The 15,860-nt window shown below is 43.7% G+C and overlaps 1 protein-coding gene across 4 annotated transcripts in view; it reads right to left on the reverse strand.

Annotated features, from left to right (window-relative positions):
* Positions 1-15,502, reverse strand: part of MITF (melanocyte inducing transcription factor) — a 235,766-nt gene extending 220,264 nt beyond the window's left edge. For 3 of the 4 annotated variants that reach the window (XM_055259879.2, XM_055259877.2, XM_055259875.2), the window contains exon 1: positions 15,232-15,469. In XM_055259879.2, the coding sequence (XP_055115854.2) occupies positions 15,232-15,335 (104 nt within the window). In that variant the 5' untranslated portion in view covers positions 15,336-15,469. Of the gene's footprint in view, positions 1-15,231 lie in introns of all 4 variants that reach the window. The other variant, XM_055259878.2, reaches the window with a different exon arrangement.
* Between the last annotated feature and the right edge of the window lie 358 nt (positions 15,503-15,860).

Below are 15,860 nucleotides of genomic sequence, written 5' to 3' on the forward strand. Positions count from 1 at the left end.
AACAAAAGTAACACCATGCCTGTAAATAGCATGTGCCATCCTTAAATATCTTCCTCTTAGGCATCCTACCTTTCACCACTATTTGACCTGTATCAACTCCCAAAAATCCTAATGCTGATTACCTAACTTTAAGACTATTTAGCCTCCTCCCTCCCTTATCCTCCTCCTCCCCATTGTTCTATGGATCCTCTTCCCACAACCCCCAAACTGATTGCCTTTGAGTCGTTTTTTCTTTATTAAGGTGTCTAAAACTAGAAATTCAAGTAAAAAACCTTGTTGATGCTGTGAATACAGAGGTAATCAGAATGAGGGAACTAAAAGCCAGGCTTTGGGCTGAGCACTCTACCCATGTATTTCTTTTAATCTGTACAATTACCCTGTGACTTAGATCATATTATTATGCATTGTCCTCTTTTAGCCTCTGTATTAGTCCACTCTCATACTGCTACAAAAAAAAATACCTGAGACTGGGTAATTTATTTCAAAAAAAAAGAGATTTAATTGGTTCACTGTTCTGCAGGCTGTACAGGAAGCATGATGCTGACATCTGTTCAGCTTCTGGGCTGACCTCAGGAAAGTTACAATCATGGCAGAGGGCAAAGTGGGAGCGAGCCATCTCACATGGTGGAAGCAGGAGCAAGACAGAGTGACGGGGGCCAGGCACAGTGGCTCACACCTGTAATCCCAATACTTTGGCCGGCCAAGGGGGACAGATTTCGAGACCAGCCTGGCCAACATGGCGTGATGGTATGCACCTGTAATCCCAGCTACTCGGTAGTCTGAGGCAGGAGAATCACTTGAACCCAGGAGGTGGAGGTTGCAGTGAGCCTAGATCATGCCACTGCACTCTAGCCTGGGTCACAGAGTGAGACTCTGTCCCAAAAAAAAAAAAAAAGAAAAAAAAGAGAGAGAGAGAGAGACTAACAGGGGTGGTGCCACATTTTTAAATGACCAGATCTCATGAGAACTCACTCACTATCACAAGAACAGCACTAAGGGGGTGTTGCCAAACCATTCATAAGAAACCACCTCCATGATCCAATCACCTCCCATCAGGCCTCACCTGCAACATTGGGGATTATAATTTGACACGAGATTTGGTGGGGACACAGATTCAAACCATATCATTCTATCCCTGGTCCCCCGAATCACATATACTTCTTCCTTCTCACATTGCATAATACAATCATGGCTTCCCAACAGTCCCCAAATTCTTAACTTATTCCAGCATTAACTCAAAAGTACAAAGTACAAAGTCTCATCTGAGATAAGGCTAGTCCCTTCTGCCTATAAGCCTATAAATTAAAAAACAAGTAAGTTACTTCCAAGATACAATGGGGGTATAGGTATTGGGTAAATTTTCCTGTTCAAAAAGGAAGAAATTGGCCAACAGAAAGGGGCTATAGGCTCCATGCAAGTCCAAAACCCAGCAGGGCAGTCATTAAGTCTTAAAGCTCCAAAATAATCTCCTTTGACTCTATGTCTCACATCCAGGGCTCACTAGTACAAGAAGTGCAATCCCAAGGCCTTGGGCAGCTCCACCCCTGTGGCTTTGCAGGGTTCAGCCCCTACAGCTGCTCTCAAGGGCTGGCATTGACTGCCTGTGGCTTTTCCAGGCTGGAGTGCAAGTTGCCAGTAAATCTACCATTCTGGGGTCTGGAGGATGGTGGTGGTCTTCTCACAGCTCCACTAGGTAGTGCCCCAGTAGGGACTCTGTGTACGGGCTCCACCCCCACATTTCCCCTCTGCATTGCCCTAGTAGAGTTTCTTTATGAGGGCTCTGCCCCTGCAGCAGGCTTCTGCCTGGACATCCAAGTTTTTCCACACATCCTCTGAAATCTAGTTGGAGGCTCCAAAGCCCCAGCTCTTGCACTCTGTGCACTTACAGGCTTAACACCACATGGAAGTCACCAAGGCTTACAGCTTGCACCCTCTGAAGCAGTGGCCGAGCGTAACCTGGGCCACTATGAGCCATAGCTGGATCTGGAGCAACTAGGATGTGGAGAGCAGTGTCCCAAGGTTATGCAGGGCAGCAGAGCCCTGCGCCTAGCCCAGGAAACAACTCAGTCCCCCTACGCTTCTGGGCCCATGATGGGAGGATCTGCTGCAAAGTTCTCTGAAATGCTTTTGAGGCCTTCTTCCCATTGTCTTGGATGTTAGCACTTGGCCCCTTTATACTTAAGCAAATTTCTGTAGCCTGCTTGAATTACTCCCCAGAAAATGGGCTTTTCTTTCCTACCACATGGCCGGGCTGCAAATTTTCCAAACTTTTATACTCTGCTTCCCCTTTAAATATAAGTTCAACTTTAGATAATTTCTTTGCTCACACGTATAAACATAGGTTGTTAGGAGCAGCCAGGCTACATCTTGAATACTTTGCTGCTTAGAAAATTCTTCTGCCAGTTACCCTAAATCATCACTCTCAAGTTAAAAGTTCCACAGATTCCTATGGCAGGGACAAAATGCAGCCAACTTCTTTGCTAACACATAACAAAAGTGACCTTTATTCCAGTTCCCTCCTCATTTCCATCTGAGACCTCCTCAGCCTGGACTTCACTGTCTATATCATTACCAGCATTTTGTTCACAACCATTTGATCAGTCTCTAGGAAATTCCAAACTTTCCTTCATCTTCCTGTCTTCTTCTGAGTCCCCTAAATTCTTCCAACCTCTGCCTGTTACCCAATTCCAAAGTTGCTTCCACATTTTCAGGTATCTTTATAGCAGTGCCCCATTTCTTGGCACCAATTTTCTGTATTAGTCCACATTGCTATAAAGAAATATCTGAGGCTGGGTAACTTATAAAGAAAAGAGGTTTAATTTTCACTCATGGTTCCATGGGCTGATTAAATCACGGTGCTTCATGGTTCCACAGAAAGCATGATGCTGGCATCTGCTCAGTTTCAGGGGAGGCCTCAGGAAACCTGCAATCACCGCAGAAGGCAAAAGGGGAGTGAGGCATCTCACGTGGTGGGAGGAGCAGCAAGAGAGAATGACAGGGGAGGTGCTACACACTTTTAAATGAACAGATCTCATGAGGACTCACTCACTATTATGAGAACAGGACCAAGGGGATGGTGCTAAACCGTTCATGAGAAACTGCCTCCATGACCCAATCACCTCCCACCAGGCCCCACCTGCAACACTGGGGATTACAATTTGACATGAGATTTGGTAGAGACAAAGATCCAAACCATATCAGCCTCTGTTGAAACAGAGGCCACAAGAATAACTTGCCCAAAGATATATATATAGCCAGTAAGTGGCCAAATTGGAATTTAAGTCCAAATCTGTCTTACTCTGAAATTTAGACTTATTAGACTGGTCAGAAGTCTTAACCAGTTTACAACAAGAACAGATCAGCGCTTTTTCTCTAAAGAATGTCAACATGCCAAAAAAAAAAAATTCAAAATGCTTGCGTCTAAGTGGATGAAACACAGGGGTAGGCTGAATTTCCTGGTAAATAAGGAATCCAGAAATTTTCTTTGGGCTTGTGTTACATGACATTGGCCTTGCCCTTCCCTCTCACAGTCTGTACCTCACGATCAGAGAAGTGAACAGCTTGGTGAGATTCAGAACAAGGGGAACAATTCCATTATGTTAGGACATCCTCATTTGTGACAAAACAGATGCTGGCTGGTCACATCCATTCCACCTCTCTGTTTTGGAAGCTCCCACACTCTACAAACTGTCTGGAATTCATTAAGACAGGAAAACAGGCTGACAGTAGTATTTCAAATTTTATTCAGCAGAAGTTTTATGAAAAACAATTTGGTCATGTGGACATGCCCAAAACCACCATCACCCTGTTTCTCAACCAAATCTTTCAGTCAAGTGACTGCAGTATGCTTCAAGTTTCACACTTGCAGAGTGTAGATTAAAATACAACCCCTTTTTGAGATTTGGGCCAGGGCTCCTTATGGTAGTAAAGCTAGGTTAACTCTAAGTCACTCAGAGATCACATTATACAACAAAGAATCATATCCATGGAAGGCCTGGTTAGCCCCATCTTTAGACTTTTCCGTTATTTAACCAATAAATTCATTTTCTGATTAAACACGGTAAATATGGGTATTCTGTCACCCAAGCTTATATATTATTTATATCCCATCTCTATGCAATGCTTTCTATCACAAGTTCATTGAGCAAATCACCCCCCCTCCCAACACCATCACCTTCACCTTAGTGCCATGATTTCCAAAGTGTGATTCAACCAATAGTTTCAGCATCACTTAGAAACATGTCAGAAATGCAGATTCTGAGACCCTACCCTAGACCTACCAAACAGAAACTGTGGGAGTGTGTCCCTACAATCTGTTTCAACAAGCCCTATAGGGAATGCTGATGAACATTCGAGTTTGAGAACCACTGCCCTAATGATTTTACCACAAATCTCATGTCTCCATATTAAATGCTCTTGTATTGCTATTTTGGAATGAAAAATTCCCCAGATCACAATACATTTAGTTAAAAAAAAAAAAAAGGACTGTCACTTGTATTGTCAGGCCAGAGATAATCATTGATAATAATTACTCACTGGTTTTTAAAAAAAGAAAAAAAAAAAAAAGGAAAGCTCTATAGTTTCCTCTAGAAAGTTTGTTATCAGATCTACATTACTGATGTGGTAGCACCCAAGAAAATTCTGGGATTCACTTTGAACAATGTGCACCCCCGTGAAACCAATCCCTGTGATAAGGACATGTAGCCAGGCCTGTATCAGATTCTCCACTCCTGGAGCCATGAAATTGACCTGTTTATAAAGATATCAGGTATATGAACCCAAAAGTGAGAAAGAGGGGTAACACTAGGGAGAGACTCCCTAAGGACAGCAGATTAACATGTGGTATCATTGACTCCCAAAAACAAACCGCAATTAATTGTCCTTGCCATTCAGCTCCCTGCCGTTACATCACGCACTTTAGTGATTTTGATGTTATGACCAAGCAAGCACCATCAAACTCTCTCATTCATTGCTGAATCAACAATTTAAAGCTTCCATATATAATCAGTATTGTTAGAATTACCTTCCAAAATCCTACCATTTAGCATTTACTCATCTCACATTTGCCTAGATAAAAAATATTATTAGTGTGTACCTACCCAAAGACCGGTGGAAAAATTACCAAGCTAAGATGATACAAGGTGCAGTTCCAGAAAGTCTACACACTGATTGTTTAATACACCATAAGCCAGTGGCCAACCTCTTACAAGTTATCCTCTAAGCATACTTCTTTGCAGCAAATGGACAAACCTTTATTTGGAATGTGACCAGGAATCATGCCAGTTGCTTATATTTTTAGGTATTGCTTCACATAAGCTATTGTAAACTCTTCCTTTAAAAATAAATAAATAAATGGAATTTTCAAGAATGCATATTTGGGGTCACCCTCTTCCCTTGAAGGCAAATGACCTTAACTGGCCAACACTATTTTAATGTTTATTCTAGGCACTCTCTGCCAAAAGCATTATGAATTAGTTACAAACGGTTCTTATTGGCTGAGGTGCCAGCATCCTAAATTTAGATGGTATAACTATACAGGCTCACTAACACAACAGAGCAAAACTAACACTGAAATAATACCTTTCCACCTTTGCTGAAAAAATTCAAATGCTAAAAACAAAACAGAACAAAACAAATATATACCTAGTCCTTTTGATGGAAGGGAATGTTACAATTTGACCATGACATATATGAGTGTTGGTTCATGAACTCAGTTTTAGAGCACCATCTCTACGAATTTAGGACACACTGCAGGCAAGAGGTACAGTGTGGCTACATCTCACTGAGGTTCTCTGGTAGCCTTCATCAGGATTGAGCTAGGTCCTGAGTTAAGCAAGGAAATCATCTTTAGGATTTCCATGAGCATTTCCTTTCACCAAATTTCAAATCTCCAGCTGTAAAAATAAAATGTATGCTTTTGAAAAACACGCTTCCTAGAATCAGTTAGTATTTAGGAACATTTTATGGTAAAGGTACAAAAGTAAATACAGCATTCCTGTCTGTCATTTGGTAATTTCATATATAACCACAGCCACCAGGCTAGGTAAAACCTCTCTGCCTCAAGTCTTCTTTCCATTGAGGCAAGTCAACCTTCCCAGAAGGAAACCTATTCTACAAATACAAGCTATGCTTTCTCCCAACAGTGGGGACAACCACTTTTCCAATGATGCCCTTAATCACATGGGAAAACTGATGAATGTGTGTGAATGATTCAGCAAGTTACCCCACTTTGGAGAAGAGGCAAGGGTGGGGAGGGTGAAGACCACAGATGTCTTCCTGAAATTGCTCAATGAGGCACAATTTCTTATATGACAGGATTCTACCAGTGCCCTCTATAGGGCATGCACTTAGATTTAAAATATTTGCTCTCACACAACCCAGTATTTTTCCTTTTGAAAGTTATCACCCTGGCCGGGCATGGTGGCTCATGCCTGTAATCCTAGCACTTTGGGAGGCCAAGGCAGGTGGATCACCTGAGGTCAAGGGTTCGAGACCAGCCTAGCCAACATGGCGAAAACCCACCTCTACTAAAAATACAAAAAATTAGTCAAGCATGGTGGAACACATCTGTAATTCCAGCTACTTGGGAGGCTGAGGCAGGACTACTGCTTGAAGCTGGGCGTGGAGGTTGCAGTGAGCCAAGATCGTGCCACTGCACTCCAGCGTGGGCAAAAGAGTGAGACTCCATCTCAAAAAAAAAAAGAAAGAAAGAAAGTTATCACTCTGTGGGTACTTGAATCAAAGAATACAGCTATTAAAATCCAAATGCTTTGAAGATTTTTTTAAAGAGGTCAAATTAAATACACGCCATTTCCTGTGGATGTCAAAGTTGGTGAATACTGGAGGTGGTATGTGGGAGGAGAGCTTCTTCTTTTTTGTTTCTGCACCAACACTGACATTTTCACAACAGAGTGGACAGGAAGCATGATCTCAGGACCGAAACACAGGACTAGGAGTCAGGAGTTCTACACTGGTTATTTGTTCATGGTGGGCGTGTATGTTTTGTGAAATCAATCTCAGGCTTTCCTTTTTAATCCTCAATTACTTGGGCCTCTCCTTAACACCAAAAAAGTAATTAAAAATCCAGCTCCAAAAACTATGGTCAGACATGAATTACGTCAGGACAACAACAGTCAGGAGAACAAGGGATGACATCAAGTAGGATGATCCTAGAGGAAAGAAAGGATAACAAAAATAACAAGACCCATCTCCTCTTTTAGCCCAGGGTTAGGTTTATAAAGACAAGCATAAATCTCTGACTCACTCAACATTAGGAAAACATTAAAGACTGAGTTATAAACACTTTTAACAAAGATTAATGTCTGTGTTTCTTTTTCCACTATTCATATATTAACTTCAGTCCTATGGGTAACCCCGAACACCTACTAAGCCTCAAGCCTAATATTAGCTGCTTTACATACATTACCTTTTATCTTCACAGCAGCCTTGCAAGGTGGCAACTGTCCCATTTTACAGAAGAGGGAATTAGAGTTCAGAAAGGTTGGATAACTTGACCAAAGTCACAGAGCTAGTGAGTGGTAGTGTCTGGATTTGTGCCTTTATGTCAGATATTCAGTCTTGCCTCAAAATCACTTCTTCCAACAGGTCATTCCTGATCATCCAACCTAATAAAAAGCCCCCTTCTTTCATAGGCACATTCTACCAATAATGCTCTGTTTAATTTCCATAGCAGTTAGTAAAACTCATCTTGCTCATGTATTTGGTTCATTGTTAACGGTGCGCCACCTCCAAGATGTAAGCACCATGCTAGCAGGAACCCATCTGCTTCTCCACTGGGCTCCCTATGGCCAGCATAGAGACTGACACTCAGCACCCAGTCCTTGAGAAGCCCCCAGAAAGGTCAGCCATTAAAGAAAAAAGCTTCATCTCTCTGAATCCCAGGACACGGGTCTCAGGTGAACACTCCAAAGGTCTACTTCTCTACTCCTCACAGCATGCATCCAAAGCCACAGGAGGGAAAGATGAAGCGAAGAAATAAGAAAGCCACATTGTAGAAATGGGCTAGAGAAATAAGCTTACCATTGAGAAGCCAAACCTGGTCCTCCTCCCAAGATCATTTGCAATAGAATGGGAGGTGCAGAAATTTCAACAGAGATCCCAGATCTCCTTGTGGGTCTTCTCGACCTCGTTTGTCTCAATAAAGATGCAGACTTATCCCTTGGTATAATTCTTATCCTCGGAGTACACAATGTTCACTAGACTCACAAAAACCCTCTTATAAACTGCAAATTTGCCTTTATAATACCAAAAGCTTGTGGTGGCTGCATTTAATATCTTTGACCTGTCTTCATGATTATTTTCTCCAAATAATGCATACTTGGAGTGTAGTCAAACATATTTTTATAATTTATTCCTATTAGACAAACCCTCAGCAAAGTACATTTTATACCTCACACACACACACATACACACACAAAAAACAAATGAAACTCTCGCTTATTGTCCTTGAAAGATGACAAAAAAAAGTAGCCAAGGATTTTTTTTTTTTCCTATTATTTATCCTAATACTGCCAGTCCTGAAACAAAGCAGTTGGAGGGGGAAATTTAGTAACTTTGATTTGTCCCAAGATACATTTTTTTACACTGAGGTCCTATTCCTGACAGTAAGCACATGTGATCTGTTCTAAAAAAAGGATATTTTCCACTTCTTGCACAACTGGAGCAGATATAAACATCAGCCTGTGCAAACTGCACTGCAGAACTCAAAGGGAATTAAACATACATCAACTTAAATAAAATCTATAAATAGTAGTAATTGGGAAAAGGAAATCTCCAATAACAAAGAAAACCAAGACTGAGAATCCCACTTCAATCAAGTGTTCCATCTAATCATACCACAAAACGAACCTGCATAGTAAGATTTGAACATCTGCAGGTTGAGGCACCTCAATATTGTCTATTTTGTTTTGGATGCATGATTCTATATACGTTTTAGTTATTCTTAAGAGAAGCGTAAAAACTGCTATCATAGTAAAATTCTGCTAGAAAAGGGGGAATTAATCTCATTTACTAACAGTGCTAGGTGCTATGCTAAACATATTTATACATTTTTGCTTAGTTTTAAAAGTTCTACCAACCCTAAGGGGGTGGGTTCTATTGATCTCATTTTACAGCTTAAAGAAATTGAGACTCCAAGAAGTTAAGTATCTTGAACACAGATATAGTGGTTAAGTGGCAAAGCAGTGACCACAGACAGCACTTAAGCAGGGCTCCCTCTAAACCTGTCCACGTGCATGCAGCCTCTCTGTCACCATGAGGTATCATCAGGTGCCTGGAGACCACAAAGAAGAGCTTAGAGAAAGGTTAGAAGTTTAAAAGGCAAACGGAAACCCTAAATGTCTACTTTAGGATCATGCCCTCCACGGTGTCTAACATTTTACTTAGTGTAGAGAAACACATTTGACTATCGTTTCACCTTGAAGGCCAAACTCAAACACCCCTATTTGTCCACAAAACTGCCTCCCCAGTTCCCCTTCCTCTATTAAACGCCCCCAACTGCTGATGCCCACCCTGCCACAGGGACCACACTCTGCCTTGTATAATTAGCTGGATCCATGAGTTCTCTTTCCCTCACCACACAGGGAGGGCACAGTATGATGTATCTTTGAATTCTGCACAATCAACCAGGCATAGTACAGACTAGAGGACAAGAGCATGTAGCTACAGAAGCCTCAGTTTAAATCTAGGCCCCACTGACTTGGCATGCCTCAGTTTCCCTCTCTGTAGAATGAGAATAATAAACTATTACATACACCCAAGGTTGAATTAACAGCATTAATACAGAGTTAATATTCAGAATAGTGCCTGGCACACAGGAAGCACTAGATAAGTCTTAACTGTTTTTAAAATTATAATTAATATCATTATTGTTTTTATTTATTATGATCACCTCATGCAGATTTCACAAAGATTAAATATGTTTTACGCATGTAAAAACACTTAGAACGGGGCTCACACATAGTACATACTCAATAAATGTGACCCATCATTATTAGCATTAGTGTGCACATACTAGGACTCAATAAATATGTGTTGAACACGAATTTTTATGGATACACTAATGTCAAAATTGTTAGTTTTTTTTAACTAGCATAAAAGAATTGTTATGATTAAATGAAAAATACAAAGTGCAAAATATTTATCTGAACACTTCATTAGAAGAAAAACAAAAAGGAATTTACTAACATTGAAAGAACTGTATTGCATAACAACACTTGCCTTAGAGAAGACAGCCACAGTCAAGCAAATGCAAAACACCTTCCAAAATGCCAGGCACACTGCTAGGTAATGAAAATAACAACAAGAACATGTGCTAACATTTACTGAGCACTTACCATGTGTCAGGCACTATGCTAATACTTTTCCCACAGTCAACGTAACACTTATATTCTTGAGACTACTGGAAGCAGGCCCCTATTTGCCATATGAGGAAACTGAAATTAGACGTCACCCAGCCTGCCCAAGGTCACCCAGTAAGTTAGGGACAGACACCGATGGCAGAACAAGGCTCTTCATCTCTATGCTAGTGGTTCCCTGCAGATTAGACAGACCAAAAAAAATCAAGAAAACTTTCAGAAATCAAAAAATGACTGACAGTTTTGTTTTGCCAAGAATGGATTATTATGTCATCAAAGAAAGGGCATTTTTTAATATGAAGACAGGAGAAAAACATCTCAGCATAACTCCAAGAAATGGCAGCGGCCTTATACCCAAATATATGTAGGTATGCGTGTGACACAACAGTCTTTGTCTTTCTCATTTCACCCAAACCTTCAAAAGTTCACACACCTTTGCGAACCAGCATTTGGGGATCACTGCTGTATCCTGTCCTGCCATGATGAAGCCAATACTCACTTTCATTCCCATTTCTAATTTGCAGAAAATGTAATAACAGCTGTCTAAATAGTACTAAAGATTTAAAAAGAAATTGGAATTAAACTAAGCCAACTGTGAAGTCTGTCCAGGAAAACGACATTAACAACTACAAGGCCATGTGGACTGAGTAAACCAAACAAAAGGACTATGAGCCTGAGAGATGCTACTAAGTTTTAAAATGTTTTTAGGTCCAAAAAACCTGTAGAGACGTCCTCTGCTCCTAGGAGCTCATTCAACAGTTTCACATTTGTTTCCCTGCCGTGACTATGCCTATGTGAACTCTGGGCTCACTCTAGATAGTCAGCGCTTTTCCTCTGCCACCCACCATTCAGAACTCATTCCCAGGAGAACACAAGAAGGTTTCTAAAACTTTGTTGGAGGAAAAGGTGTACAAACAATTCATTAGAACCTTTTCCCATAGTGTGTGTCTTCCTATGACACAGTCTCAACCACCAATATGACCAAAATGAGATTCACATAATCTAAATCCAGCAACTTCAGATTCCTAAAGGCAAGGATGTCTGGGTTAGAAATGAAACATGTCCTTCCTCATGAAAGACTTGAATATCTGAGGTTAGCCCCAGTGAACAATATATAAATTCCTCTTTGGAGAAAGCCCAGTAAGTATCTATTTTAAAGGAAACACAATATTCATTGCAAAAACAAAAAACCAAATCGCTTACCTTGAGTGGGTTATGGTATTAAGGAAGAAAGCAACACATACTCAAACAAATATTTATTGTGTCACGCATTGTTCTAAGCCAGTGGTTCTGAAATGGGGGTGACTTTGCCTACCACGGGACATCTGACAATGTCTAGAGACGTTTTTGGTTGCCATAATTGATAGAGGCAGCAGTACTGGCCTCTAATAGGAAGAGGCCAGGGATGCTGCTGGACATCCTGCAATGCATAGGACCCTCCACAACAAGGAATTATCTGGCCCAAAATACCAACAGCACTGAGGTTGAGAAACTTTGTTCTAGGCCTTGGGGACACAATAGTGAGCAAGGAACAAACAGAAAACCCTGTTCCCTTGGAGTTTGCAGTCTAGCATGGAGAAACACGTAATAAACATAACATATTGGAAAATTATACAGTAGATTATAGTATAAGCCCTATGGGAAAAAATATAGAGCTGGACAAGGAAGACAGAGAGTTTGGAGGAATAGCAATTGCAAATACCGTGGTCAAAAAGGGCCACACTATCAGTGTGATGGGAATGATGTTTAAAGAAAGAGCTGTAAAGAAAATAACAAGAACAACATCTGCTAACATTTTCTGAGCACTTACTACGTGCCAGGCACCATGCTAATACTTTTCCACAGTCAATGTCACACTTAATGTCCTTAAGACTCCTGGAGGCAGGCACATACTGGTTGGTGGGGGAGTGAGCACTGGGGCTGTCTGGGCAAAGGACGGTCAAGGCAAGTGCAATATAAAAATGCCCAGTGGTGGAAGGGCCTGGGGTATTCCAAAAACAGTGAGGAGACCAGCCTGGCTGCAGCAGAGGGAGGAAGGAGGCAGACAGCAAGAGATAAGGTGACAGCTGACATCTTAAGAACCTCAAATTTTACTGAGAGAAACGAGGAGCCATGGTCAGGTTCTGGGCAGAGAATGACAGGATCTGACTTGAGGTTTAACACAGGGTTGCTTGACCTCAGCGCTATTAACAATTTGGGACCAGATAATCCTTTGCTGTGGGGGCTGTCCTGTGCACTGTAAGATGTTTAGCAGCATCCCTGGTCTCCACCTACTAGAGATGGGTAACGATCCCTTCCACTGTAACAATCACAAATGTCTCCAGACACTGTCAAATGACCCCAGGGGGCAAAATCACCTCCAATTGAGAACCAGTTCTAACAGGAAGATTGTGGCTACTACACTGAAAACTCACCAATGTGGGTATTGCAGTTTAAAAGACTACTGCAATAATCCAGGCAAGGGCTGATGGTGGCTTGGACCAAAGTGGTAGCAGAGGAGTTGGTAAGAAGCAGGCAGATTCTGGACATATTTTCAACTCTAACAACTCTGGACAATCAAGAGAAGACAGTTGATAGGCAGAACAGCTACAGCAGTCTTAACATCAATTTCAACTTTTTCCAACAAAGACTTATAAGAAGTGAGGTGCCCCAGCAAAGACATAAGACAAAAAGCAATGAGAGAGAAGGCCCTGAACAATGCGTAGCCCTTTTAAGTCACACAACAGATGTCGATGACAATACCTTAGACAACTGTGGAAAACAGTATAGAGAAATGTTGCCAACTCCATATATTTATTCACAGATTTTATTTAACTGGTTTATTTCAAAGAGCATGTGTGTGCTCCATATACAAGTTTTACAACAACTTTTTTAATTTAGCCTTCCTTTCCCTGCTGGTTCAGGCCCACACCTGTTTCTAGCATTAACGTGTGAAGCCATTTCTTCCCACATACCCACATTTTTCCTTACACGTGCCTGCTAGCTAGCTACTGAGGACGTTCACCCTTACAAGTCTTTTTTGCTGACTCTGAAAAAGCACAGGCCCAAATCGTCCAACATGAGTTTCACGGCACTCATTTGGGTTTTTCCAGATGGTATTTTCCTCGCTCTCTCAAACTGATTTAATGTTATGTATCAGCTACCATCAGAAATGTTCCAAACAGTCCGGTAAATTTATTTCTTTCAGGATTCCACACACACACTCATTCCCTCATTCTGGCCGTGTAAGCATTTGCTTATAGAAGCAAAAGCAGAGACTGCCCAGTAAAACACTGGTCCCTTCAGCCGAATGCAGATAGAGCCCTGATGAGCATAACCAACAATACCCTTCACACAATATTACTCAAAACCCCCAGCCCCCAACACACACAATCTATGCTCACGCACAAAACAGCCATTATGAGGAAAAACCACCAACTAAAGGCTGGTTTTATACACGTCCAACTGCTTAGGCGGTTTCCTTCCAATCTGCCGTGAAGCATCTACAAAGAGGCTTCAGCGATGGCAGTCAGTAGGACCGCTGTTCCCAGATTTTCTTCCCCAACTGGGATAAAGAGTCCTGCCACAGCCCTGAAGGGAATAAACCTGGTTGCACTTTCCACTAGAAAAAGAACCAGCCCAGTGCTCGCCAGAGGCCAAGATTACACCACTTTGCTCCTCATTCAGTTGCCCTTCTCCACTCACCCTCACTTCAAGACCCTCTCCCACTCTGCCAGCCAGGCCCATTCACCCAGGCCCCACCCACAGCGAATGGCAGGGCAGGAAGGTACAGCCGGGTGCAGAAGTCCTGCTGGATGCTTCCAGTGATAGCCTTATCCTAGCTCACAGCTTAGAAGGGTGGAAATAAACCCTTCTCAGCTATTCCAGCCTCCATTGACCATGTCCCTTTTAGTAAACATTGTAAACGAGAAGTACGAGGCGTCCAGAGTGGCTGCCGGACAGAGAGAACGGGAGACACCCAATCCATTTCGACAGACAAGTGGGAATGGAGGCAGCAAAAAGGGTGGCTCAAGGAAACTGGGCACTAGAGGGGATGGGGCATCAGAGCAGCGGATGTCCTCACTCCTCGTCTAAAAAGTTTTTGACGTCCCCAGCGAATTAAACAAACACGTGTCTCTGCCAAGCGGGGTACACTCCTAGTAACCCCCAAGACCAAGGCTCATTTCCCCTCTGCAGGGAAGGCCTGGATTTGAATGGGACTCTATTTCCAGGGAGTTTAACTTGGACTAGGGGACACGCCCACCACTGCCCTGGCCCCTCCCGCGCCCGCTTGCAGCGGTCTGGAGGTGAGAGGCGGAGCCCAGAGAAACCTCACCTGCAGGAGCCGAGGGGCTAGTTTCCCCACAGGGACCGGACTCCCAAGAGGTGACTCCAAGCGAACTAATTGCTTCCCTCCAATGTCGCATCTCAGTCCACCCAAAACTCTCCCTCTGCGAGCCCTCAACCCGCTGGGGTCTTCAGAAAGGGGGTTCACTAGAACTCTTTCTCCCCCATCCCACCGGGACAGCGTCCCGGCCCGGCGCTCCTCCTCCCCCACATCGCGCCAGGTCGCTCCCCAGCCCCCACTCAGTCTCAGCAGCTGGCATCCCCGGCCGAGGGTCCCCGCGCCTGAACGCTTCGTCCCCGGCGACTCGCAGCGCCCCCCCGAAGTGCATCCATCCGAGCCTCCAAAAGGGGCACTTGGGCCGGGCGGGCGCGGCCCCCAACTGCAGGGGGCAGTTCGCCCTCTGCCCCGGGGCAAGGGCACTGGGTCCTTGTTCCAGAGCTACCGCGGTCCGCTCTCCTCGCCCCAGAGTGGCAGACGCAGTGCCCCCCCAGCCGCCTGCTGCGCCTCTGTCCAGCTGTCACCACTCACCTGCTCTTCAGCGGTTGACTTTTGAGTTCGTAATAGGTTTTGGGCTCTTCATGAAACTCCTCCCCGACTTCGAAATCCGGCACGATTCCCGATTCGGACTGCATGGCTCCCGCTTCCCGTCCTTCCACTGCTGGAAAGTGAGAACAGAGCCCGGGGGCGGAGGGAAGGTAGTTGGGCCTGGGTCCCCCGAGCCGTGCGCCCCGGCGCAGTGCCGAGCTCTGCCCGCTCGCCGGCTCGCGGCCGCCAGCCCCAGCGCGGGGAGTTTACACTCGCGCCCAGGCGGGAGGGGCCGGCGGCCGAGCGCTGTCTGGGATCTGTAGTTCCGCCCGGGCGGGCCATTCCCAGCTCGCCTGGGGAGCCGCTCCCACGAAAACTACAGCTCCCAGAAGGCCAGGCGGGGGAGAGGCAACGTGGTGGACACCGCTAGTGCAACTCCTGTTTGGATTCACAATGTCAGCAGCTCCTCTCCCTCCTCTCTCCCCACTTGCTTCAAGGGTACTGACTTGGCTACTTAATATGAATAAGAACGGACACTGACTGCTCTTCTACCATCACCCCCACCTCTCAGCTCAGACATCTGCGAGGGCACGCCGAGTGCTTATTTTAAAAATAAAATAGTCAAGAGTTTT

This window comes from Symphalangus syndactylus, chromosome 21 (assembly GCF_028878055.3).
Source record: "Symphalangus syndactylus isolate Jambi chromosome 21, NHGRI_mSymSyn1-v2.1_pri, whole genome shotgun sequence".
Lineage (NCBI taxonomy): Eukaryota > Metazoa > Chordata > Mammalia > Primates > Hylobatidae > Symphalangus > Symphalangus syndactylus.